General features: G+C 44.0%; 1 protein-coding gene across 2 annotated transcripts in view; it reads left to right on the top strand.

Annotated features, from left to right (window-relative positions):
* Positions 1-1278: 1278 nt before the first annotated feature.
* JMJD7 (jumonji domain containing 7) overlaps positions 1279-21288 on the top strand; it is a 50877-nt gene continuing 30867 nt past the window's right edge. The window contains exons 1-2 of one of the 2 annotated variants that reach the window (XM_078659647.1): positions 1279-1381; positions 17141-17294. In XM_078659647.1, coding sequence (XP_078515773.1) covers positions 1324-1381; positions 17141-17294 — 212 coding nt within the window. In that variant the 5' untranslated portion in view covers positions 1279-1323. Of the gene's footprint in view, positions 1543-17140; positions 17295-21288 lie in introns of both variants that reach the window. The other variant, XM_078659648.1, reaches the window with a different exon arrangement.

Genomic DNA, 21288 nt, shown 5'->3' with positions numbered 1-21288 from the left:
CGTAACGCATGTAATCCTAAGTCCTTATGTTTTTCAACTGGTTCTTATGTAAAGCGCTCTGACACCTTCGGGTAAAGTTTGCGCTATATAAAATCGCATAAATAAATACATAAATAAACATGTGCCAATGTCACTACCATTTATCTGCAAAGTGTGTGAAGGAGGCCAGGGTACATGCCTGTCAAAATACTGACATTAGCAGTAGGGTGTGTGTGTGAGTGAGAGAGATAAAGTGAAGTGGGCGACACAAGGAAGTGCATGCAGGAAGACAGAGTTAAAAGACAGCGGTGAAGAGGAAGGAGACAACGTGTGAAATATACAGAAAGACAATTTCAGAATGATGTGGGGAGCAAAAGAGCATATGTATCAAAGTGCGAGAAACTGCTGAGCAAAGTGGTTGGAAAGGGAGAACAGGAGTTTTTGACACGGACCACTAGCCACTTACATAGTAATTTTCAATTCGCAGTATAATATACTCAGAATTGAAACATTTTCAATTCTAATTAATCATAAAATCATTGTAGTACTAATGATGTCATACTGATAACAAGCATTCGAAACACCAATAGATCTGGATTGCTTTAGGCATCTATTCATTGTGGTTTGATACATTTGGATGCAGTAAATACATTTGGATGCAGTAACAGAAGAATCGGAGAGGCTCGCAAATAAAGGTCATTGCTTTGATTTATTAGCGACTAAATGTCACTCCGAGTGTCACACTGTTGACACAGTAGCGTGCCACTCCTATGCAAGGTGAAACTATAGAAATGTCACATAAAAGCGGTCTGAAAACTTGGCACCTACTTGGCACCTACTTCTCTCTCACACACACGCGCGATGACAAGACACCTTGAATTAAAGTCCTCGCTATTACCTGAGATCTACGTTCTGAAAGTGATGTACAAACGGGGGCTTTCGGTTAAGGTTTAGAATTTTCGCCGATGGTTCTTTCAGTTTTCACAAAATTATTGTTGGGTATCACACACTACCGAGAGTAAAATTATCGTTTGGTATTGCGAGTTCAAGGTTATTAAAATTCAAATTATTCCAATTGCTATTTCGAAGATAATTTCTTATTTTCACTTTTAAATGTTAACTTCTAGTCTTCGTTTGGACAAAGTAAAGTTTACGTCGTTAAGCAAAGGAGGTGCGGCAACCTGAACACCGTTCTGTTCACTACATCCAACATGGCTTCCAAGTGTGTGTGTAACGGCGGTCTAGTTGTTTGTTTCACCCGTCAGCTCTTCGGAGCTAGGCAGCAGTAATCGTGTACCGAATCCTGGCGTGCGCCCGGTTTCCACATGTTGTATTTGGGGTGGGATGGCCGAGGTGGAATCTGTGCGGCGGTGTCTGAGGGACTTCTCTCTCGAGGCTCGGGGTGAGGCCACATTGATTGTCAGTCATCTGTGGGTCGGGGAAGAGTCCTTGCATGGCAGCACGGTGCGTGTTGTCGCTTGTACTTTTAATGTTGTTCCTATTGACCCACAAGTTCCAGCATGCAAAACGTTCCTACCAAAAAACCAGATCAGGCTGAAGAAGGTGAAGTGGCACAAATATGAGTGGGGTTCACTAGCTAGACCGGGGGTTTCAGACGCATGACAGCACGCACAGCTTGCGATCTCACATTCTGGGGCAGAGGAATGACCCCCCTCCCCTGGGGAGGCCTTAAGTGATTTGGGGGAGGGTGGATGCCAGTTTCTGGCCAAGAGAAGCATCATCCTTTGTTTTAAGTATTAAAACATGAGCAGCAGTAAACCACCTTGTAATGAGCCATCACTAACAACTATTGCCATTTATAACCTGACAAGGAGTACGTGTAAAAAGGGGGTACAGAGCTTAACTGCAATGTTTACATATGTTTAGACATATTCAAACATTGGCAATTTAGCAGAATAATTGTGAAAAAAATTGAGGGGGGGGGCCAAGGATTTTTATTTTTACAAGGGGGGCTCAGCATTAAGAAGTTTGAAGACCACTGTTCTAGGGTGACAGAGTGCACAACTTCTTAGGGGTTTACTTGCTTAGGTCCGTTCTCCCAAGAGTTATTTTCTGAATTCTCAGGCTTCCTGTTTCCAGGCATGATTAGATCACCCAGTCCATGTTTTTGTCTGTGTGTGTTGGAATTTGCAGTCTTGTGTAAGCCATTATAAAGCCACGACTACAAATCCAAGAATTAAAAGAAAATTTCTGTATTGTTTGACCTACTCATGTATGGACCAGGAAAAATTAAGAGCTCTGTATGTTGACTATACCTTCTATTATAGTATCTTCTGTGCTATAGGTTCAGTTAATCTTACTGTTCTTTTATTCAGGTGTTATTTACTTTTCATGACTTATTTTATTTTTTATTGAAATAAGCTTGGTTGGTTGGCTCACGTTTTCTGGGAATCCGCTGATGGTTTCAGTGGAAAAGTTAAAGGTGTCTGAGGGCTGACCCATGTATGGTTTCTACATGACTCCATGCTTTCTGCACACTACTTTTCCAGTCAAAGGTTTTTTTTTTACAAGTCATTCTTTTCGGGTGTATTAGTCCTTTTGGTTGAATTGACCTGAATCAAGACTACATCTCCCGAATTGCACTGACTTGTTACACGATAGCCCACGACAGGCAACCAGGTGTCTCAGTAACATGGAGTTGTTTGGTAACACTAGCTCTCATTGCTACCACGTTTCCCCGGTCCAGACGTGACAAGTTAGGCCAGTCTCTTTTTTTCATAGAATTCATAGATATGACTACAAGTCCCAGAATTATTAGAAAAACCTAGACTAGCCTAACTAATCAAACATGGACCTGGGAAACTTGCCAGCTATATAGCCAAAGCATGTCAGAGAGGTGGTGGTGGTCCTGGAAGGATTCTTTGAGATCTGGCTTATTAAGGATTAACTGATGGCCAGCTGATGGGCTGTAAGAGCTCGCGGAGAGTGTCCAAGGGCTAGTTGAGGATGTCTGATGATCTATACCGACAAGCTGAAGGATTCAGAAGATGTCAGAAGTAGAAGTAGGCAAGCCACTGAAAGCTCAAGCCTGAAGACTGTCTCTGGCTCAGCTCGAGGTCCTCTTGGTACTTTGAGCTCATAACGAGACGAACGTTCATGTGGCTTCTTCCTGCCACCCTCATGCACGAAGAGGTAAAAACAAAGCATTGATGTTTGAGGTAAAAGGAGAGACAAAAAAGATACCCATGTAGTGGCTGATTTGTACTGTGTGAACCAGAAAACCCGCATTAATTGCGGCTTCTCCACTTAATCAAATTGTGTGGTTTTCTTCGGCAAATATTTTATTTTACCAAGCCTCCTTTTTCTTCACTATTGCATATGAAAGCACGTTTAAATACGTGAGTTCAGAATACAAGATGCACAAATTTTATGCACTATAATGTAGCTGTATGTTTAAGAATCTAGGCCACATACAGGGTTCAACTGTCTTGCCTCGCAGTTAACGAATGGCACTATCTTCAGCATGGGAATGGGATCAGAATGGTTCTGAGTTCATGTTTAAAAACTATCGCTTTTAATAATTACTTCACAGTGCAGTGCTATAATGTGACATATGAATTTCAAAACTTAAACATGTTAAATAGACTTTTTTGAACTTTGAAGAGACTTCGTAATATTTTGCATGATGTACGTTGTATGATTTACATGGCAGACATTCTCAGGACTCGGCCCGTGCATGGGCTCTAAGAGCCAAGCGATACCCCAGGCTCTAAGAGCCAAGCAATACCCCGGGCTCTAAGAGCCAAGCGATACCCCAGACTCAGCACGCCCTGTTAATTTGCTGGCTCGCCCACCTCTAGTCAGATGGGATCTGAGGGCCGACTGAGAGTTCATGAGTAATGGTTCAGGGAATGCAAGATATAGCTATGGGCTTCTAAGGGTTGTTTAAAGTCGGTACTTTCCTATGAGGGGCAGACAATTTGTAGTTGCAAAATAGGTAAATTTCATGTGACATATTTGGGTTGCACGCACTTTTTGATAGCATGGCTCATTTTGATTGTAGAAATTTTCTGTTTCCCATTAAAAGCATGGACTTATTTTTCCCTGCATGCAATGGGCTGTTGGATAAAACACTAGTACTGGCTTTAGCTGTTCTTCCATGACATGGAGCCACTTGGCAGCTATGAAGATAGACTCTGAGAATAAATTAAGGACTGTCTTATAGTCGTTGCATTAGCTTAGCAGAAGGTGATTGTCGCTAAGGGTTGTTAGGCGACAGAGAGAGGCCCCAGTGGCAGGTTGTATGCCCCCAGGAGATGCTGAGTGTTTTTCTGGTTAAGTTGTTGGTCTAGGAGTGTCTATGAAGGCTGGTTGTCTGAAATCTCAAGTTAGCCAGTTCCACACAGGAGTAGTTCATCCAGTCCAGATTTTTTGTCGGTGCATCCTTGGGTTTGTAGTCCTGTTCAAGCCACTATAAAACCAGTACTATAAACCCCTCAATTCAAAGAAAATTCCAGAACTGAATGACCTACTCACACTCGGAACAGGGAAACTTGAGAGCCTTCTGGTTGATATTTCTACAATTAATAGAAAAAGCTTTCCTTGCTGGCAGTAGTTGACTGGCAGCATCATTTGATATTAATGGAAGACGTAAGGGGTAACTGTTGTAATGGAATTCCAGTGGGCGTAGTGTAGGTTGTAAGAAGGTTTATTAGATCTTTGTTACAAGTAGGTAAGTAGATAGCTAAGCCCCACAAGGAGCAGGATCCTGCTGCTTAGCCCATATCTCCAACTGACACTCCAATCCTAAAAATACTCTCTACATTCTAGATGACCTCACACACTGGCTGAGAATCAGGGACTTGGAACGCTATGGAGGATGCATTAAGATACAACAGTAACAGAGTGGTTTTCTTGCGGGAAATCCCTGTAGACAGTACACCTCTGAGAATCGAAATAGCTGAAAGATTACGCTTCACTTGTAGGCAATAATTGAACCTGCCCAAATTACAGAGGCGGCTCTATACGTCTCTGGGAAGAGACTGTCTAAGGTCGCATTCGAGTGGAGCGACAAATCATTCTTACCTGGCGGAGCATTCTGAAGGGCAAGAGAGGCTTGGGGAATCCAGTTGTCCCACGCCACGCCGCACCTTTACCCGCAGAGACCAGCGACCGCGATCACCAGGCACGCCACCGCCGCTCCGGGACTCCAAATCCCGGCAGCCTTTGCGGCGGAGGCGCGTTCCCTGACGCCAGACCAAGGCGCCAGGAGGGGCGTTTAAAATCAGCAAGCCCTCGGTGGAGCGGGGGGAGCGACAAATCATTCTTACCTGGCGGAGCATTCTGAAGGGCAAGAGAGGCTTGGGGAATCCAGTTGTCCCACGCCACGCCGCACCTTTACCCGCAGAGACCAGCGACCAGCGACCGCGATCACCAGGCACGCCACCGCCGCTCCGGGACTCCAAATCCCGGCAGCCTTTGCGGCGGAGGCGCGTTCCCTGACGCCAGACCAAGGCGCCAGGAGGGGCGTTTAAAATCAGCAAGCCCTCGGTGGAGCGGGGGGAGCGACAAATCATTCTTACCTGGCTGAGCATTCTGAAGGGCAAGAGAGGCTTGGGGAATCCAGTTGTCCCACGCCACGCCGCACCTTTACCCGCAGAGACCAGCGACCAGCGACCGCGATCACCAGGCACGCCACCGCCGCTCCGGGACTCCAAATCCCGGCAGCCTTTGCGGCGGAGGCGCATTCCCTGACGCCAGACCAAGGCGCCAGGAGGGGCGTTTAAAATCAGCAAGCCCTCAGCCTCGCGGGACGCGAGCGGGACGCCCGGGGCTAAGCCCGGGCAAAGGGCGGGCCCTCTGTGGCCCTCAGAGGCCGGAAAAGGCCAGGCTAGGCCACCCCCCTGACAACAGCTGCATGTAGCCGTTAAGGTACTGTACTAGCCATTATATATTCTAGCACATGTCAGACGTGCTGACCTGAACCTAACTGAATGACAAAGTGCTAGTGTTGCACATCTTACCGTCCTGCTATTATTAATCGTTTCTATCTAAGTTAAACCCTGGTAAACTACTCTGACATCTGATAGTCTGCTAAAGCCTGTAGTAAACATGGGGAAGAAACTGGTACCTGCAGTCATCGAGCCACTTAATACTTTGGATTCTTACTTAGTACAAGTGGTCAGTAAGATAAACAACGAGAGAAGGCAATCTTTAGGCTTAAGCCAATCGCCAATTTTGCCTCCAGATAGCCCTACCACAAGTGCTCTAAGTATAGTGGCGTCTGACACACCGCTAGAAAACTCATCCATAAACATATCAGATCCTACTGCCCAAGATAAAGGCAATGAGGAAGAAGATTCAGATCATACCGCAGATTTGTCAGTTAATGCTGCCTCTGATCCCAACCACCAGATAGTTATAGTGGATGAAGTCCTATCACATCGGCAGCCCGCACAACGTGCAGTGAGAACCTGTAGAAAATTTCAGGCAAGACGGGGGGGGAAACAGCAAGGCAGAAAAAAAGCGTCCACTCCACCACGAAGATGCGAAAGGGAAAATGAGGAGCTGGATGTTGACCCAGAGTCAAGACGCATTATTGACGATGATCTATTTAATAGGATACAAGATATGATAGACACTAAAATCAGGACAATTGTTAAGCCTTTGATCGGGAAACTGGACAAATTAACTTCCGAGGTTAAAAAATTCGGAGGGGCACATAGTAAGTTGACCGAAGAGGTGGGGAATCTATCCTCCCTCGTCACTAATCTGGCGGCTACAGGGGTGGAGGATACCCCAATTGATAGTCTACTACAGATTGCGGTACAAGGGCAGCCACTTCCATCTCCTTTACTACCTGCTTCTAGGCAGGAAGTAGAAGGGGATCTCTCCACCATCCCAACTGCTGTCATACCAGGACCACAACAAGAGGAAGACTAAGCCCAATTCATTCTCGAAGCCTCACCAGTAGTGCTAGTGTTGGCAAACGTCCCTGCCCTATCACAAGAGAAAATAGAGTCCAACCAGGGTTTGAAGGACAAAGCGCTACACTGGCTCACCAATAATATGCATATGGCATATCAAGGGTCTGACAAATTAGCAGGGGATATCGTCATGACTAGGAGGGTATCATGGATTGGGAATAAGCCTAAAAAATTCAAGGGGGATTGTGTAATCTTAAATTTCGCTAATGCTGAGGTCCTTCCAAACATTCTGTCAAATATCTTCCCACCTCAACGACGAAGCGGTTCTATAATTTCCCTTACCCTTAAATTTTTCTATAGCGAGACCCAGCTTGCCACCTTCCCCAACTTCCCTAGATCTAAGAGATCGACTAACATCATTAGCTGGGGAGGGGGTACTGGTTCTCGATATATTAATGATCGCCTCCAGCCTATGACTAACTTTGAGATGGGAAGATTTAATTACCCGAATGAGCCAAACGTCAGGCCCGCCATGACACACGAATCCATCATAAATGGAAGGGGTCCCGGATTTTCGGGCTACGAGCTCAGTGGCTGGGGAAATAGGTTTATACCCCGGATGAGAAATGATCAGTCCTTGATACGCCCAAATATCCCACAACCTATGTGGAATAAATCAGCCAATGGATGGGGTCAGGTAGCTACTCCCTTTGATTGGGGTTTGGAAATGGGCAACAGGTATGGCCCCCTATCCGACCTAAACAATTGTGATTGACTTAAGTTCGGAATTGATTCAGCAAGTGAAACACTGAACATGCCATTATCTAAGAGCGGCCAACATAATATTGCTCAAGTCCCCAGTGAATCCACACACAAGGAAGCTCTAGAGAGTCAAGAGATGTTAATCTGTGGCCATGGCCCGTCACCGAACCAGACGGAGGCCTGTGAATCGCAGAGCTTGCTTAGCAAGAATAGACAGAGCCCTTTTGAAGTGGGAATATACGAGGGGTTATTACCACCACGTCCAGCTGAAGGGGACTTAGGGAGAGCCCAAGAACCTAGGAAACGCACTGACTCCTGCAAGATCATAAGCTGGAACGTAGCAGGTCTAAATGCAAAACGTCAGGACAATGCTTGGTTGAGCTTTGTCTCAAACCATCACATTATCGCCCTGCAAGAAACTTGGGACACATCCGCCAATTTTTGGTTGGATGGCTTTACTAGCTTCACCAAACCTGCTGTCCCTAGCCGTATGGGAAGAGCCAAAGGTGGCCTGGTAATCCTATTCTCCTTAGATTTAAAAGGAACCTACAGGCAGATTAGCACTGACTCACATAACATTTTAATGGTTGAAAGGGTGATTAACAACTCTAGCAGGACCATATATGTAAACTTCTATAATTCAGGGAATAGAGAATATAGAGGTTGCAACATTGCTAATTTGGATAGCATTTAAAATATAGCATGTCAGAATACCAATTTTGCTTTTGAGTTTATTTTATTAGGCGATTTTAACATTCATTTATGTAACTTAGCCTGTAAGGGAAGTAGTGACACTGATGACGGTGATGTGGGTCCCCAGGGCCCGCATTTTGAACACACCACAGAGGGGCAGGAGTTAGAAGAATTACTCGCTAACTATGACCTGTACGAACCAGACTGGGGCTCGAGAATGCCAACTTTTATTGGTATCCAACATGGATCAGTGATAGACTACATTTTTGTCTCACAAGGCATTCTAAACCAGACTATGGATTATCGCACAGTTTTAATCCATTATAGTGACCATAACCCGGTATTACTCGAAGTCGCCTGGGGAGCCCAGATGGGAGTACCACCAACAACAGCAATACCTGCTCACCCCCTGAGGACCACTGATCAAGATAGACGAGTGAAATGGGCCAAAGTGGTCCCGGAAAATTTTTACGCAAAAAACTTCCCCAAAATTAAAGATTATGTAGAGATCTGTAAAAACACTTGCGCACAAAGTAAAGAAATAGTAGTGGCATATGAGGCAATATGTGGTCAGGTGTCAAAGGATCTTTTAGTCAAGCCTAAAAAGGGAACCCCTGGACATAAGCGTTGGTTTGACTCTGCATGCTCAAAAGCCCACAGATCCCTGCTGGTAGCCCTAAAAACGCTTCGTAGGGTAAAAGATGACATTTCCAGATTAAGGAAGAACTACAAGGCAGCCATAAAGAATCGTAAGGACACCATCAAACGCGAATCATGGGAAAATCTCCTTTCAGCAGCAGTACTGAAGGACAGCAGGAGATTTTGGGAGATTATCAAACAGCCCTTATTCTCAGAAGTTAAAAATGAACCCTTGGATTGTGTGATTACTGATGATAAATGGCTGTCACATTTTAAAAATGTCTACGGGGGTGAGGACGAAGGATCTAAAGATGCCCCACCGCTTTTTGCAGTTGCACACCCTATCACCTTTAATCTCCAGGAAGTGGAAAAAGCGCTATTGGCTACAACAAAGCATAAGGCACCTGGTCCTGATGGCGTCCCTGCTGACTTTTTTATGTACTCACCAAAACTGTGGGCGGAGGTTTTGACAAATGTGTTTAATGTAGCTAATGGTAATTCTGCCCCCGCCTCATGGGCCACATCCACCATTGTCCCTATTTTTAAAAACAAAGGCCAGCGGGATGATCCCGCTTGCTATAGGCCCATATCCCTTTTGGACTCAACCATAAAGATCTTGGGTAGAGTACTTCTATTTAGATTGAGGGAGAATGTAGAGAGTTGCGGTGGGCTGTCTGAATTACAATATGGCTTCAGAGAAAGAAAAGGGACCATTGAACAATGCATTAACCTGCATCTACTCATTTCCAAGTATACCATGGCCAAGGAGGGGTCCGTGTTTCTTGCATTCATGGACCTCTCCTCGGCTTTTGATTTGGTCAATAGGTCAAAACTGTGGAGGATATTGCTGGAGATGGGTATCGATGAAGCCTTGGTTGCGTTTATGGCCACTTTGCACCAGGAACTTTTTGCAGCCGTCCGCGTAACAAACGATGGTAGATGTACCCCATTGTTTAAATCCCTAAAGGGGGTACGGCAAGGCTGTATACTAGCCCCCGTGCTTTTTACCATCTATATCAATGGCCTGGGTACACACCTGCGTGGCCAGGAAGCTGACGTTCCGTATGCAGGAGGAGTCCAAATTCCGGCACTTCTGTATGCGGACGACGCTGTGCTGATCGCCCGTACTGGTGTCGGCCTTCAGCATCTCTTGGACGCCTTTGGTTCTTTTATGGAAAACCTGGACCTTAAGGTAAACGCCTCTAAGTCACACACGATGGTAATGGGGCGTGAGTGCAACAAAAAAAGACAAAAATCCTTTTTCTGCAGGGGGGTCCCTGTTTCTAAGGTTCCCTCATTTCCCTATTTGGGCGTATTGTTTGACCAGAAAGGATCCTGGGGTCCACAGATAAGAGCGAAGAGGCTGGCTGTAGTTAGATCATCGTCAGCCCTCATGGGCTTTGCTGGTAAGCTAGGGGCAAGGCCTATGGAAGCTCTATTAAAAATCTACAAGTGTAAATCTGTGGCCATCGCGACATATGGTTCCGCCTTGTGGGGGTATGCAAATCTTGACCTAATACAGAGAGCAGAGAACAGATTTATCAGATCCCTGCTTTCTGTACCACAGTCAACCCCAACTTATTCTATCCACAAAGAGGTTGGCCTACCCTATCTGTCAGACACATTGAGTCTATCCCCCTTGACCCTGCGGCTGAAAATGTGGTTGAACGAAGATCTCCCCTTGAATCACAAAATTCTGTATGACGTTTTATCTCTGGATAAATATAGTAATATCCCATGGCTGGCGTATCTAGCTAAAACATTTACAGACCTGGGCCGTCCGGAACTTTTCTTGCATCCAGAGAAAATTAAGGTACAGGATATTGACTTCATAAAAAGGTCATTTAGGGAAAGGAAGGAAGCATGCCGTGAGGAATATGAATTGCAGAAACCAGCGGTTAGGGAACACAGCCTTCTGGTTAGCTCATCTTCACTCGCAACTTATCTTAGTTTTGTTACAATTCCTCATCATAGGTTTTTACTAATTAAGTTTAGATTTAATTTGTTACATTTTCAATTGGGTCATTTTAAGAGCTGGCAGAAGCCAGACTTGGCCCCCCCCTGTAGTTGCGACCATTTTTCTGTGCAGGACACAATCCATTTTGTCATGTTTTGTAGTATGTATTTAGAGCAGAGGAAAAAATACTTGTTCCCCATCTTGAAAGAAGCCGGTTTTATACAGGCGCGACCGGCTTTGCTCTTCTTACAACTCATGTCTAATCCCCGCATTACGTTCTGCATTGCTAATTTCCTGGTAGCTGCTGCAAGGGCGAAAGCTGCCGGCCAAATTTCGCCTTAAAGTTATGGTTTTACTATGTACATTTATTCTCTGAAATGAAATGAAATATCTTTTTTAATCATGTATAACACTATTTAATTTTTTTTTTAAATATCTGAATTTTTAGACTCTCGTTCTCTAGGAAAATGCAGGATAAGTTCTGCATGTATGTTTTATTGTTTTTGTTTCTTTGTATGACTTAAAATAAGTCGAATAAAGATATTCTGACTGACTGACTGAGTGGTGCCGTTAGAACCATCGGCTTCTTTTAGTATCTTTAAATGTGATGTTTTATTGAACTGCCTGGAACGAGTGGTTGGAGTATCAGCAACTTTCCTCCTTTTGTTTAAATTCTTTCCAACAAACATATCATCACAGGTGATAAGAGATGGGGCCACAGCTTCAGTAGTAGAACCTTGCCGTAGGCCCCTCCTGTCATATGTGATATGTAGTAATTTCTTGAAATGTCGAAAGCATGGGGATAGGTTTTCATGTCTGTGTGGACAACAGTTGGTAGGTTCTGCTACTGAGTTGATATTTCCACCATGATGCTGCATCCCTGACAGAGGTATTGTTGTAGATTAGAGAGTGGCTTGTAATAAAGACCAGCAAGCAGGAGTTGAAATTGTTGGGGTTTGTTTATTATGGTCTGGCATGACAGTGGAGCGGTCACTAGACCATTATTTGGCTATCCTGAGGAGATGGGCATTGGTTCCATGCACGTGTTGGGAGTCAGCAGTGCAGATTTTGATTGGGTGCATCCACAAGAAAATGGGCTTGCCCTCTACACAGCTGTGACCATTTTATTTATTTCTCGAGGTGCCTGAACTTGAACTTTTAGGGGCGCACACATGCCATTACAATGTTATTAAAGTGTCTTAGATAACGAGATAATATATGGCGTTTCTCTCTGCCAGTAGCACTGCTGGAGGAGGGCAGTCAATAACGTATTTTTAGGTGTTGCTTTAGAGTGCTTTCATAAATCGACCAATTGGCATTGCCAATGCGTGTCCTTAAAAAGCCTGGAGAGCACATACTGTACTGTAAGTGCTTCGGACATCAGTGCTTCCATATAAGTTTAAATCCATGGTTTGGTGTTCGACAGCTGGAGGAACCAGAAAGGGCAGGTTAACCTGCTAAGTTATGTTGTTGTCATATACGCCTACTCCATAAACTTCAGCCTCTGCTGTCTGAAGCAGACATAGCCAACATTGCCAGAGCCATACCAGACTGCAGGCTCGATTACTGTAGTACCATTTTTGTAGGCACCCCATAGAAGTCTAGGGTGCTTACAGAGACCTCAGAATATTGCTGCTCAGGTGTACTTGGATAAAGTTGCTGTGTGCCAGGCAGGCTCATACTAAGAACTTAATGGATTTCTAATTGCAAAGAGTGTTTACAGATTAGTTACAATTGGTAAAATATTATACTTTGATTGTCTTGTACACTGGAAAACTAGATCGAAATTATATTGCCCACGCATGACATTGAAATCCCAGAATATGCACCTTCTTGCAATCCCTAAATACAAGTAGGCTACACAGGGGCCCTTATTGCAATTTATGAGCAGACTGAAAAACTATTTGCTTTAGAATCCTTTTATTCCTGGGCTTTTTTTGTTGCTTTTTTGTGGTCATGCTATGATACCTATGGGTTATAGCGCCCTACAAGTCTTTTTCGTTTGGCGTGGCGGTGCAATCTCTCAGGTTTTGACTATCTGATAGACTGTGCTTTCCTTGCTGGCAACAGTTGGCTAGCAGAACAATTTCCCAGTGATCACTAAACTGTTAAACTCTGCTTCTGTCTGTGGCAATAACCATATAGGCAGCAGGTTCTGTCTGGGTGCGAACAGCTGACAAATTGCATTTCCGTTGCTGGCAATAGTAGACTCCCATTGTATTGTCTGATGGCTCAAACATTCAACAAACTGTGGTTCCCTCCCTGGATTTAGAAGACTTCCTGCTCAACCTTACCATCCTTAAATAGCATACAGTATACACTCCTTTAGTACAAGTATTTAAACTCGTGATATCAGGAAGAATCAGAAACTCCAGATCTGCCAAAGACCTATGCTGCAACCAGCCCGCTTCTGGAAGAAAAAAACCTACAATCGGGCCTTATCTGGGGCCGCTCCAAGAATCTGGAACTCCCTCCCACCCGCCATTAGAAGAATTCCGTCCTTGGCACACTTTAAAAAGGAAACCAAAACCTTCTTAATGGGCAAATACCTTGTCTTATGATTACATCGCAATCACCGTAGCGACTTGTTTCCACCCTCCACCTTGACATCATCCATTGCTCTACGGAGGATACCTAATACTGCACTCCTGGGCATCCCTCCCAATTGTTGAGACTGCAGGCCTCCTTTTATAAGTTTCTACCTATTGTTAACTTTTTATCCTTCTTGTAGCCGGGACCATAGACTGTGTGCTTTTTCTTGTATATTGTATAATGTATCCCCCATCTTACCAAATTGTTCCCTCCCTTTCTAACGCTTTGTATACCACCCTCAAACCTGTAAAGCGCTCTGATACCCTCACGGGTCTGGTTCGCGCTCTATAAAATGTTAAAATAAATAAATAAATTAGTCAGCCAAATCTGTTAGTGCTCTTTGTTTAAAAAAATAAAATGTTATCCTGTTGGGATGGGAATGTTCTTTGCATGGTGTGCAGTCGTTTTCTCCTACCCTGAGTGCGTGTATCTGACATCCTAGTTTTCAAATTTGACCCTATCATCACACCAATCTAGACTGCGTGCAGAGTCCTAGGCCTTTTCCTTGACATGAGTGATATCCTGGAGCTGTCCTGTAACCTGTAGGGCTGCTTCAAGTCCGCCCTCATTGTACAGGTAGTGGACTACTGTCTCTGTCATATGTTCAGCACTTGCAGTGGTGTTTGCAGTGTACTGTGTTTCTGTCACTGAAGTGGAGGCTTTCTGTAAGGTTCAGCTTCTATGCGCTGTAACCCAGATTTTAGATCTAACCTCTCAAGTGTAGTGCATGTTTGTGTGTGTGTAGTCGTTATGGTGTGTATGCATGCATGGTGTGTATGAGTCAACCAGAGTAAAGGAGGTGTGTGTGACCCATTTTGGATACCTTGTGCACAAGATGGAGTTGTAGTTGTTTTCACAGAGAGAGCGAAGGTATTGCTGACATAGCTGAAGACCTACACTGAAGTGTAGAAAGAGGAGACAAGGCTTCTTTAAAAATTATATTATGCCTTTTTGTTAAGAACAGATGCTTATTAGTCTTCCTGGAGCACTGCCAGTTGGTAGATGGGGGTTGGTTAAAGTTGGATACTGCAGTCTCTGTAGTTCAAGGTGAAAGGACCACCTCTGTGATGCCACCTGCTGTGTGCACTGGAAAGCTATCCGGTCCTAGTCTGTAATTATTAATGTTACTTATTTTTTTGTTTAAATATATTTTATTGCATTTTTCTTATGTAAATTGCATAACATATCAAAGCATTTGTAATGCAGACACAATTTAACAAGCCACGATCATACAAATATGCGCCTGAACAACAACAGTATGCTGTGAATACCTTACTTGTCTTCCAACATTGACAAACAAAATGTACATACAGCCTAGGGCACCCATCCCCAAAAATCGGCCTTCCAAGAAATAACAGGTGTACATGAAAAAATAAGAAGGATGTACCTTCCAAAATGGATCCATGATACAATATCAGAGGGGCCTAGTGGCTGAAAGGATACGTGGAACATAATTATGAAAAAGATGGAAAAAGCAAGATAAATATGGCATTGCGAGTCATCTAATTATATGAGCTAGCAGCCGGCAATTTCGGTACAAAGGCATGGTCACGTTCCTATGCTCCCAAGAATATGTGTCTCCATCCAGTTATGACAACAGTACAATTGAATCCACTCATGTGGCCATCAGGGCGAGCCCAAAGGAATGTCTGTGGTATCCGATATTCAAAACACTATAACCATGCTTCAAAACTTTAACAACAACACAATCAATACTAACATTAAAAAAAAATAAGTGAGTGAAAATTAAAAATAATCATAGGAGAGGCTAAGTGTTAATGCAGTGCTATCGCGTATGTAGAACATCTGATGCGTATTGTGGCCTTTCCGGAAAGCGGGGGGTGGCGCAGGCGACATGGTCTGGGGGGCGGGGGGCGGCAGGGGGGACCAGCGAGGAAGCACAAGGGGGGAAAACAGCAGCTTCCGCAGCTGGGCCTTAGTGTTCTAGGAGTCATGCCATCAGGTTGCAGTGTGCGCGCATATCCAGTGTACCCTGGCAAGGCCTTTCCCCCTGTTGGGATTTAGACGCCGTTCAGTAGTGTTAAATCACGTCCTATACTGACTCCACGTTAAGGGGGGCGCGTCAGAGGGTTGCGGTGCGCCTAAGTGATTCCGCTCTGAAGGCGGGCCCTGTGGAAGGCGGCCAAGGTATCGTCCCAGGCCTGAGCTATGGGGTATGCACGGAGCCCCGCCGTTTCTTCCCTATGCAGGGTTATGCTCTCTGCTCTCGCCCAATTGTCAAAGGAGCTGCGCCAGTGTACCGCTTGCGGGGGCTCGCTGTGTTTCTAACGTTTGGTGATTAGCGTTTTCGCAGTTATCAAACCCAGGTCCCAGAATCTGGTGGGAACTTTAGTCAGTTTCGTCCGTTTGTAGAGGCCTAGTACGCATGTCTCCCATTATTAATGTTACTTATGGTCACGCTCAACTTCTTAGTGGTTCGTCGTCACCAACCCCTAAGCACTAAACATACATCAAAATACAGAAGGAGCGTAATAGTATTTAGAACGAACTATTATTGCTACTATTTCGAATTTCTATGTGGACAATAAGTCCCAAAGAAAATCTTCCAGTTGAATGATGTGTAGTTTTTCTTTATTCAGACCATTCATCAATGTCAGCCAACTTCTCACAAATTTAATACAATTAACAGGACGCGTTTCGCCCCCATCCAGGACATCATCAAGGCTGTAAAGCAAAAAACATATCATCATAATCCAAATATCCACTTCGATACATAATTGCATTTGAATTAAATGCTGGTACATTGACAAAAACTAATGATATCAATTTTAAGCAAACCTAGAACAGTCTCTACTCTGCCTATTGAACAATCTAAAACACAATTTGTCATAAACATACACAATTTAGATTACTTTCCTTACATCGCATGGAGAAACTGAACCTAATCAGAAACATATATTGGAGCCGAGGACTGAGTCCTAAAACCTAATCACAATTTGAATCCCTATATCCCTGATAACATCCTGCTCCTAATACAGCATGTCCCTTCTAATGTGTATAAGTAAACATAACTAACAGGACCCCATAATGGAAGTGAAATCAAACAGAAATAGAGACCTATTAATCTCGCCTCCTGCCAATTCAAGTCTGTAGTCACAAAAGTGTTTAGTCAAGGAATCTTGTATTAAGTGTTGTAAACAATGAGTCCCCAGTAGACAGGACTTCCTGTCCTACAGAAACAAAATAGGAAAAAAAGGAAAACCATATAATTCACATGTCTTGAATTCCCTGAGGCAACATAGTATTATAGATGCATTGGGGTTGGTATTTCTCCCACCATGAATTATTTTCGGTGGAATGGAAGTTGTTTCTGTTTATTTGTGTTTTTTTTAAAGGTACATTAAGTAAATTTCATTTTTAGACAAAATGAAATTCAATCTAACTTATAGTCTGTGGTGACCTATTTTAGTGCTCGTGTGCCCTTTCTTTTAAGAGGAAAACTGTTCTACAATACCTAAAGTAGACGTCTGGTCATCATCAAGAGGAAAAGGCTTTAAAACGAGAGAACAAATGTAGTAGGCTTGAAATGGCATAAATTGATTGTTTGTTATTCCACAGGTCGGATGACACATTGTTCCTCCACTCAGTTGTCCTCTTTTCTTTTGTATAGAGCTGAGCATCACAGAATCCCTGCCCTACCTCAACGGCCCTCAAAAGCCTTTACAGTTTTACCGTGAGTGGATCTGTCCCAATAGACCTTGCATAATCCGCAATGCCTTCAACCACTGGCCGGCACTGGAGAAGTGGACCTTCTCATACTTGAGGTAAGGACTAACCTAAGGCTCAGGTCTAGATGTTGCTAGTGTAGACCTACCTCTTTTCTGAGGTCGACTTGGCATTTCGAGCCATGCTTGTTAACCAACAAAAAGTATACAAGAATAGGTATGCGCTAACAAAAAGAAATGCAAATAAACCCTGATGTTATGTTATTTTAGTTTCTATAGCGCGCGACTCCCTGGGGGGTATTTCGGCGCTTTCCTAGCGAAATGAGGAGGACATCCGGTCATGTTAAAAAGTATGTTAAAAAAAGGAAGGTTTTCAATAGTTTTCTAAAGGCAGTGTAGGAAGTACATTTTCGCAGGCCAACAGGAATCTGGTTCCAGTATCGCAGAGCGAGATATGAAAAGGCTCTCCTCCCCGTGCGGATTAAACGGATACGAGGAAACAAAGAAACTCCCTAGCACACGTCGAAAATCAAGTTCTTTTCAGTTTTCTCAAAATTATGCATTCAACATTCTTCCATTTCAGAAATGAATCGCATTAGTATCATCCGGTTGTTTCTTGTGAAGTTTTATTCTTGAGCTCTCACAGCCAACACGTGTTTCGTCGTATTGGGAATGTAACCCACGACTTTTTCAAGGCTCTTTGAAGTTATGCGGTTGCTTGTATTTTGCGGTGATACTTCCAACCCGCAGTGGGTTTCTGTAGGGGACGATCTTCGCGTCTCAGTAAAACTCGGTGAAAGAAGTCAAGGAGTGTGGCTTCTCAATTCTGTATATTCATATGTAGGGCTTTCGCCATTTCAACGGTGTGAATAATGTGTCCCCGGTCCTTCCGTAAGATACCAGGGGCCAGATGTAGGTAATTCTATTTTACCGATTCATAAATACCGAATTTTACCGATTCGGTATGTATGAATCGGTAAAATAGAAGGGGGGAGATTTAGGTAAATTCGGTAATTGAATTACCGAATCTGTAAAAATCGATATTTACCGAATCGGTAAATACCGATTCGGTAATGCCCATTGATTCCTATGGGCCTTGAAGCCCATCGGAATCAATGGGCATTACCGAATCGGTATTTACCGATACGGTAAATACCGATTTTTGCAAGGGTGCAGGGGGTGTCACTTTGACACCCTCTAGCACCCCGAATACAGGCATGTGTGCCATGTGGCACACAGACATGCCCGAAGGGCATGTCTGTCTGTCACATGGCATAGGTGTGCATGCACACATGTGCATGCACACCTGGATTCGGTATTTTACCACCCAATTGAATTGGGTGGTAAAATACCGAATCGGTAAGGCCTTTGGGACTCAGAAGAGTCCCACCTACATTTGGATTTACCGAATCGATAAAATTACCGATTCGGTATTTTACAGAATCGGTAAATTTACCGATTCGGTAAATTTACAGATTCTGTAAAATAAATGCACATACATGCCAATTCTTAAATACCGGTCGGTAACGGCCGAAATCGGCCGTTACCGACCGGTATTTAGGCTCCTACATCTGGCCCCTGATCTTTACTGAGACGCGAAGATCGTCCCCTACAGAAACCCACTCCGGTTTCAAAGTATCACCGCAAAATACAAGCAACCGCATAACTTCAAAGAGCCTTGAAAAAGTCGTGGGTTACATTCCCAATACGACGAAACACGTGTTGGCTGTGAGAGCTCAAGAATGAAACTTCACAAGAAACAACCGGATGATACTAATGCGATTCATTTCTGAAATGCAAGAATGTTGAATGCATCATTTTGAGAAAACTGAAAAGAACTTGATTTTCGACGTGTGCTAGGGAGTTTCTTTGCTTTTGTATAGGTCTTTGCCTATTTTAGAGGGAGTTGTGGTTCCCTTTACCTTATAGCACCGTTCTTCGAATACTTATTGCACCATATTTTAGTGGGATATTCTGATTGGCGCCTTAGAAACCTATAAACAATACCACTGGATACGAGGAACCTTTAGCGAAGCCATAGAGTTAGATCTCAGATTGCAACCCGAAGCCTGCTTTATACATTTATTTTGCAGATAAAGCGGGCCTTTGCCATTCACGGCCTTATAGGTGAGACAGCAGATCTTAAAGAAAGAGCGCTTCTTAATTGGTACCCAATGCAGCTGTTTCAACAAAAGTGCCGAGGAAGAGCCTGGGTGACGATTTAAGATCATCCTCGCTGCGGTATTTTGAATTACCTGCAATTTGGCAAGAAGTGTCTCACCTATTTCCGCCAGAATTGCATTCTCATAGTCCAAGCAGCTCATCACCATCGCTTGAACCAGGGTTCTCTGGTAGTCAGTAGGCAAGTAGGGAAGTATCCTACGTAAAAGGCGAAGGTTGTAATAGCAAGAGCTGATAGTGGTTGCTACGTGATCCTTCATGGGTTAGAGTTGGATCCAGTTTCAGTCCAAGGTTTTTCACAACCTGGGCCGGCATAGGAGCAATTCCCAGCTGTTCGGGCCACCACACTTGTGACCAGATGGACGACGCTTTGCCCATAAGCATGATCTCGGTCTTACTAGGATTCGATTGGAGGCAGTTCTGTCATCCAATTAGAAATTATGCAGAGTATGAGAGATGGGATCAAATGCCGTGGAGAGATCTAAAAGCATCAAAACGACAGATCCCCCGCTGTCTATTTCCTGCCTCAAAGAGTCGGTGACTGCAAGAATGGCCGTCTCGGTACTGAAGCCTGGCGGAAATCCCGACGATCTTATTAGACTCGAGAAATGAGCTCAGCTGCCTGTTTATGATGGTTTCCAGATGTTTAGCCAACAGAGGTAGAAGAGATAGGGGTCGATTGTTGCCAAGCACCTGGGGCCGTAGGTTTCTTAAGTATGGGACGAACATACACCTCTTTCCAGACAATAGGGATAATGCCGGATTGAATAGAGCTATTCAAGATTTTAAGAGGCATAGATCACCTGGCGAGCCCGATTTTGATGCAGATAACAGTTTAGACACTTCATCCAGTGTGGTTATTTCAAAGTGATCCAATGTGTTGACTAATGAAGTATCAGGTTCATTTTCTCTGTTTAAGATAGCCAGTTCTTGGGGTGCACTCGCAGGAAAGTTCACATAGATTGACATAATTTTTTCTTGAAAGTAGCTGGCTAATGCACCACAAAGTTCTTGAGATTCTTCTGGAGTTTGTCTGCAAGCTTGAGATGAAACAAAGTCTTTAACTATATTGAAGAGGGCTTTGGCGGAATTACTAGCTTGATCAATGTGGCCTGTGATGTAAATGCGCCTGGCAGTTTTTATATTCTGATGGTAGCCGGCCAGGACTATTTTATAAGCTTGTCTATCTTGTGGATCTTTACTGCCTCTCCAGCATCTCTCCAGAGTTTTACATTTTGACTTCTCGGTTTTTAGCTCAGGTGTGAACCACGGCGCAGAGTGTCGTCATTGGGCAGCGTTATATTGGCATACAGGGATTATACGATCAAAGGCATTTCCTAAGTCGGAATTGAAACAGTCCAACATTTTAGATACATCCAGGTCGTCGGACCCAAACTCTTGTGGGCAGGGATGGAAGGCCTCGCTAAAAGATTAAAAATAAAGTTTTTTCAGGGCCTTTGTACTACCTTCTGCTTCCAGTCCCTAGTTTGGGGGAGAAGTCCGGGTTGACTGGGGTTGATAGGTGAACATGACCATAAAATGGTCAGTCGAAGTTAAGGGATATGGGGGGTAGCTACTGATACGAACCATGTTTGTAAAAATTAAGTCCAGAGAGTGGCCTGCACTGTGAGTGGGACCCAATACCCTTTGGGAGAGCCCGATTAAGCTCAGACTGGTTATAAGCTTGTTGACTTCGGGATTGTCAAGATCTTCGCCGTGAAAATTAAAATCTCCCAGCAAAATAAATTTGCTGGGGGCGAGGACCTGCATGGCAATTTGTTCAATATGATAAGTGTAGAATTGAGCTCTTGGACCTGGAGGGCGGTAGATAAGTGCACTATTCCAGCTGTCAGTAGGCGATATGGTGATTTTAAAAATGCCCAGTTCCAGTCTGTTGTTGCTCAATGTAGAA

Source organism: Lissotriton helveticus, chromosome 9, assembly GCF_964261635.1.
Source record: "Lissotriton helveticus chromosome 9, aLisHel1.1, whole genome shotgun sequence".
In the NCBI taxonomy this organism is placed as follows: Eukaryota; Metazoa; Chordata; class Amphibia; order Caudata; family Salamandridae; genus Lissotriton; species Lissotriton helveticus.
Note: the sequence above shows the minus strand (reverse complement) of the source record. Positions and strands in the feature narration are given on the sequence as shown.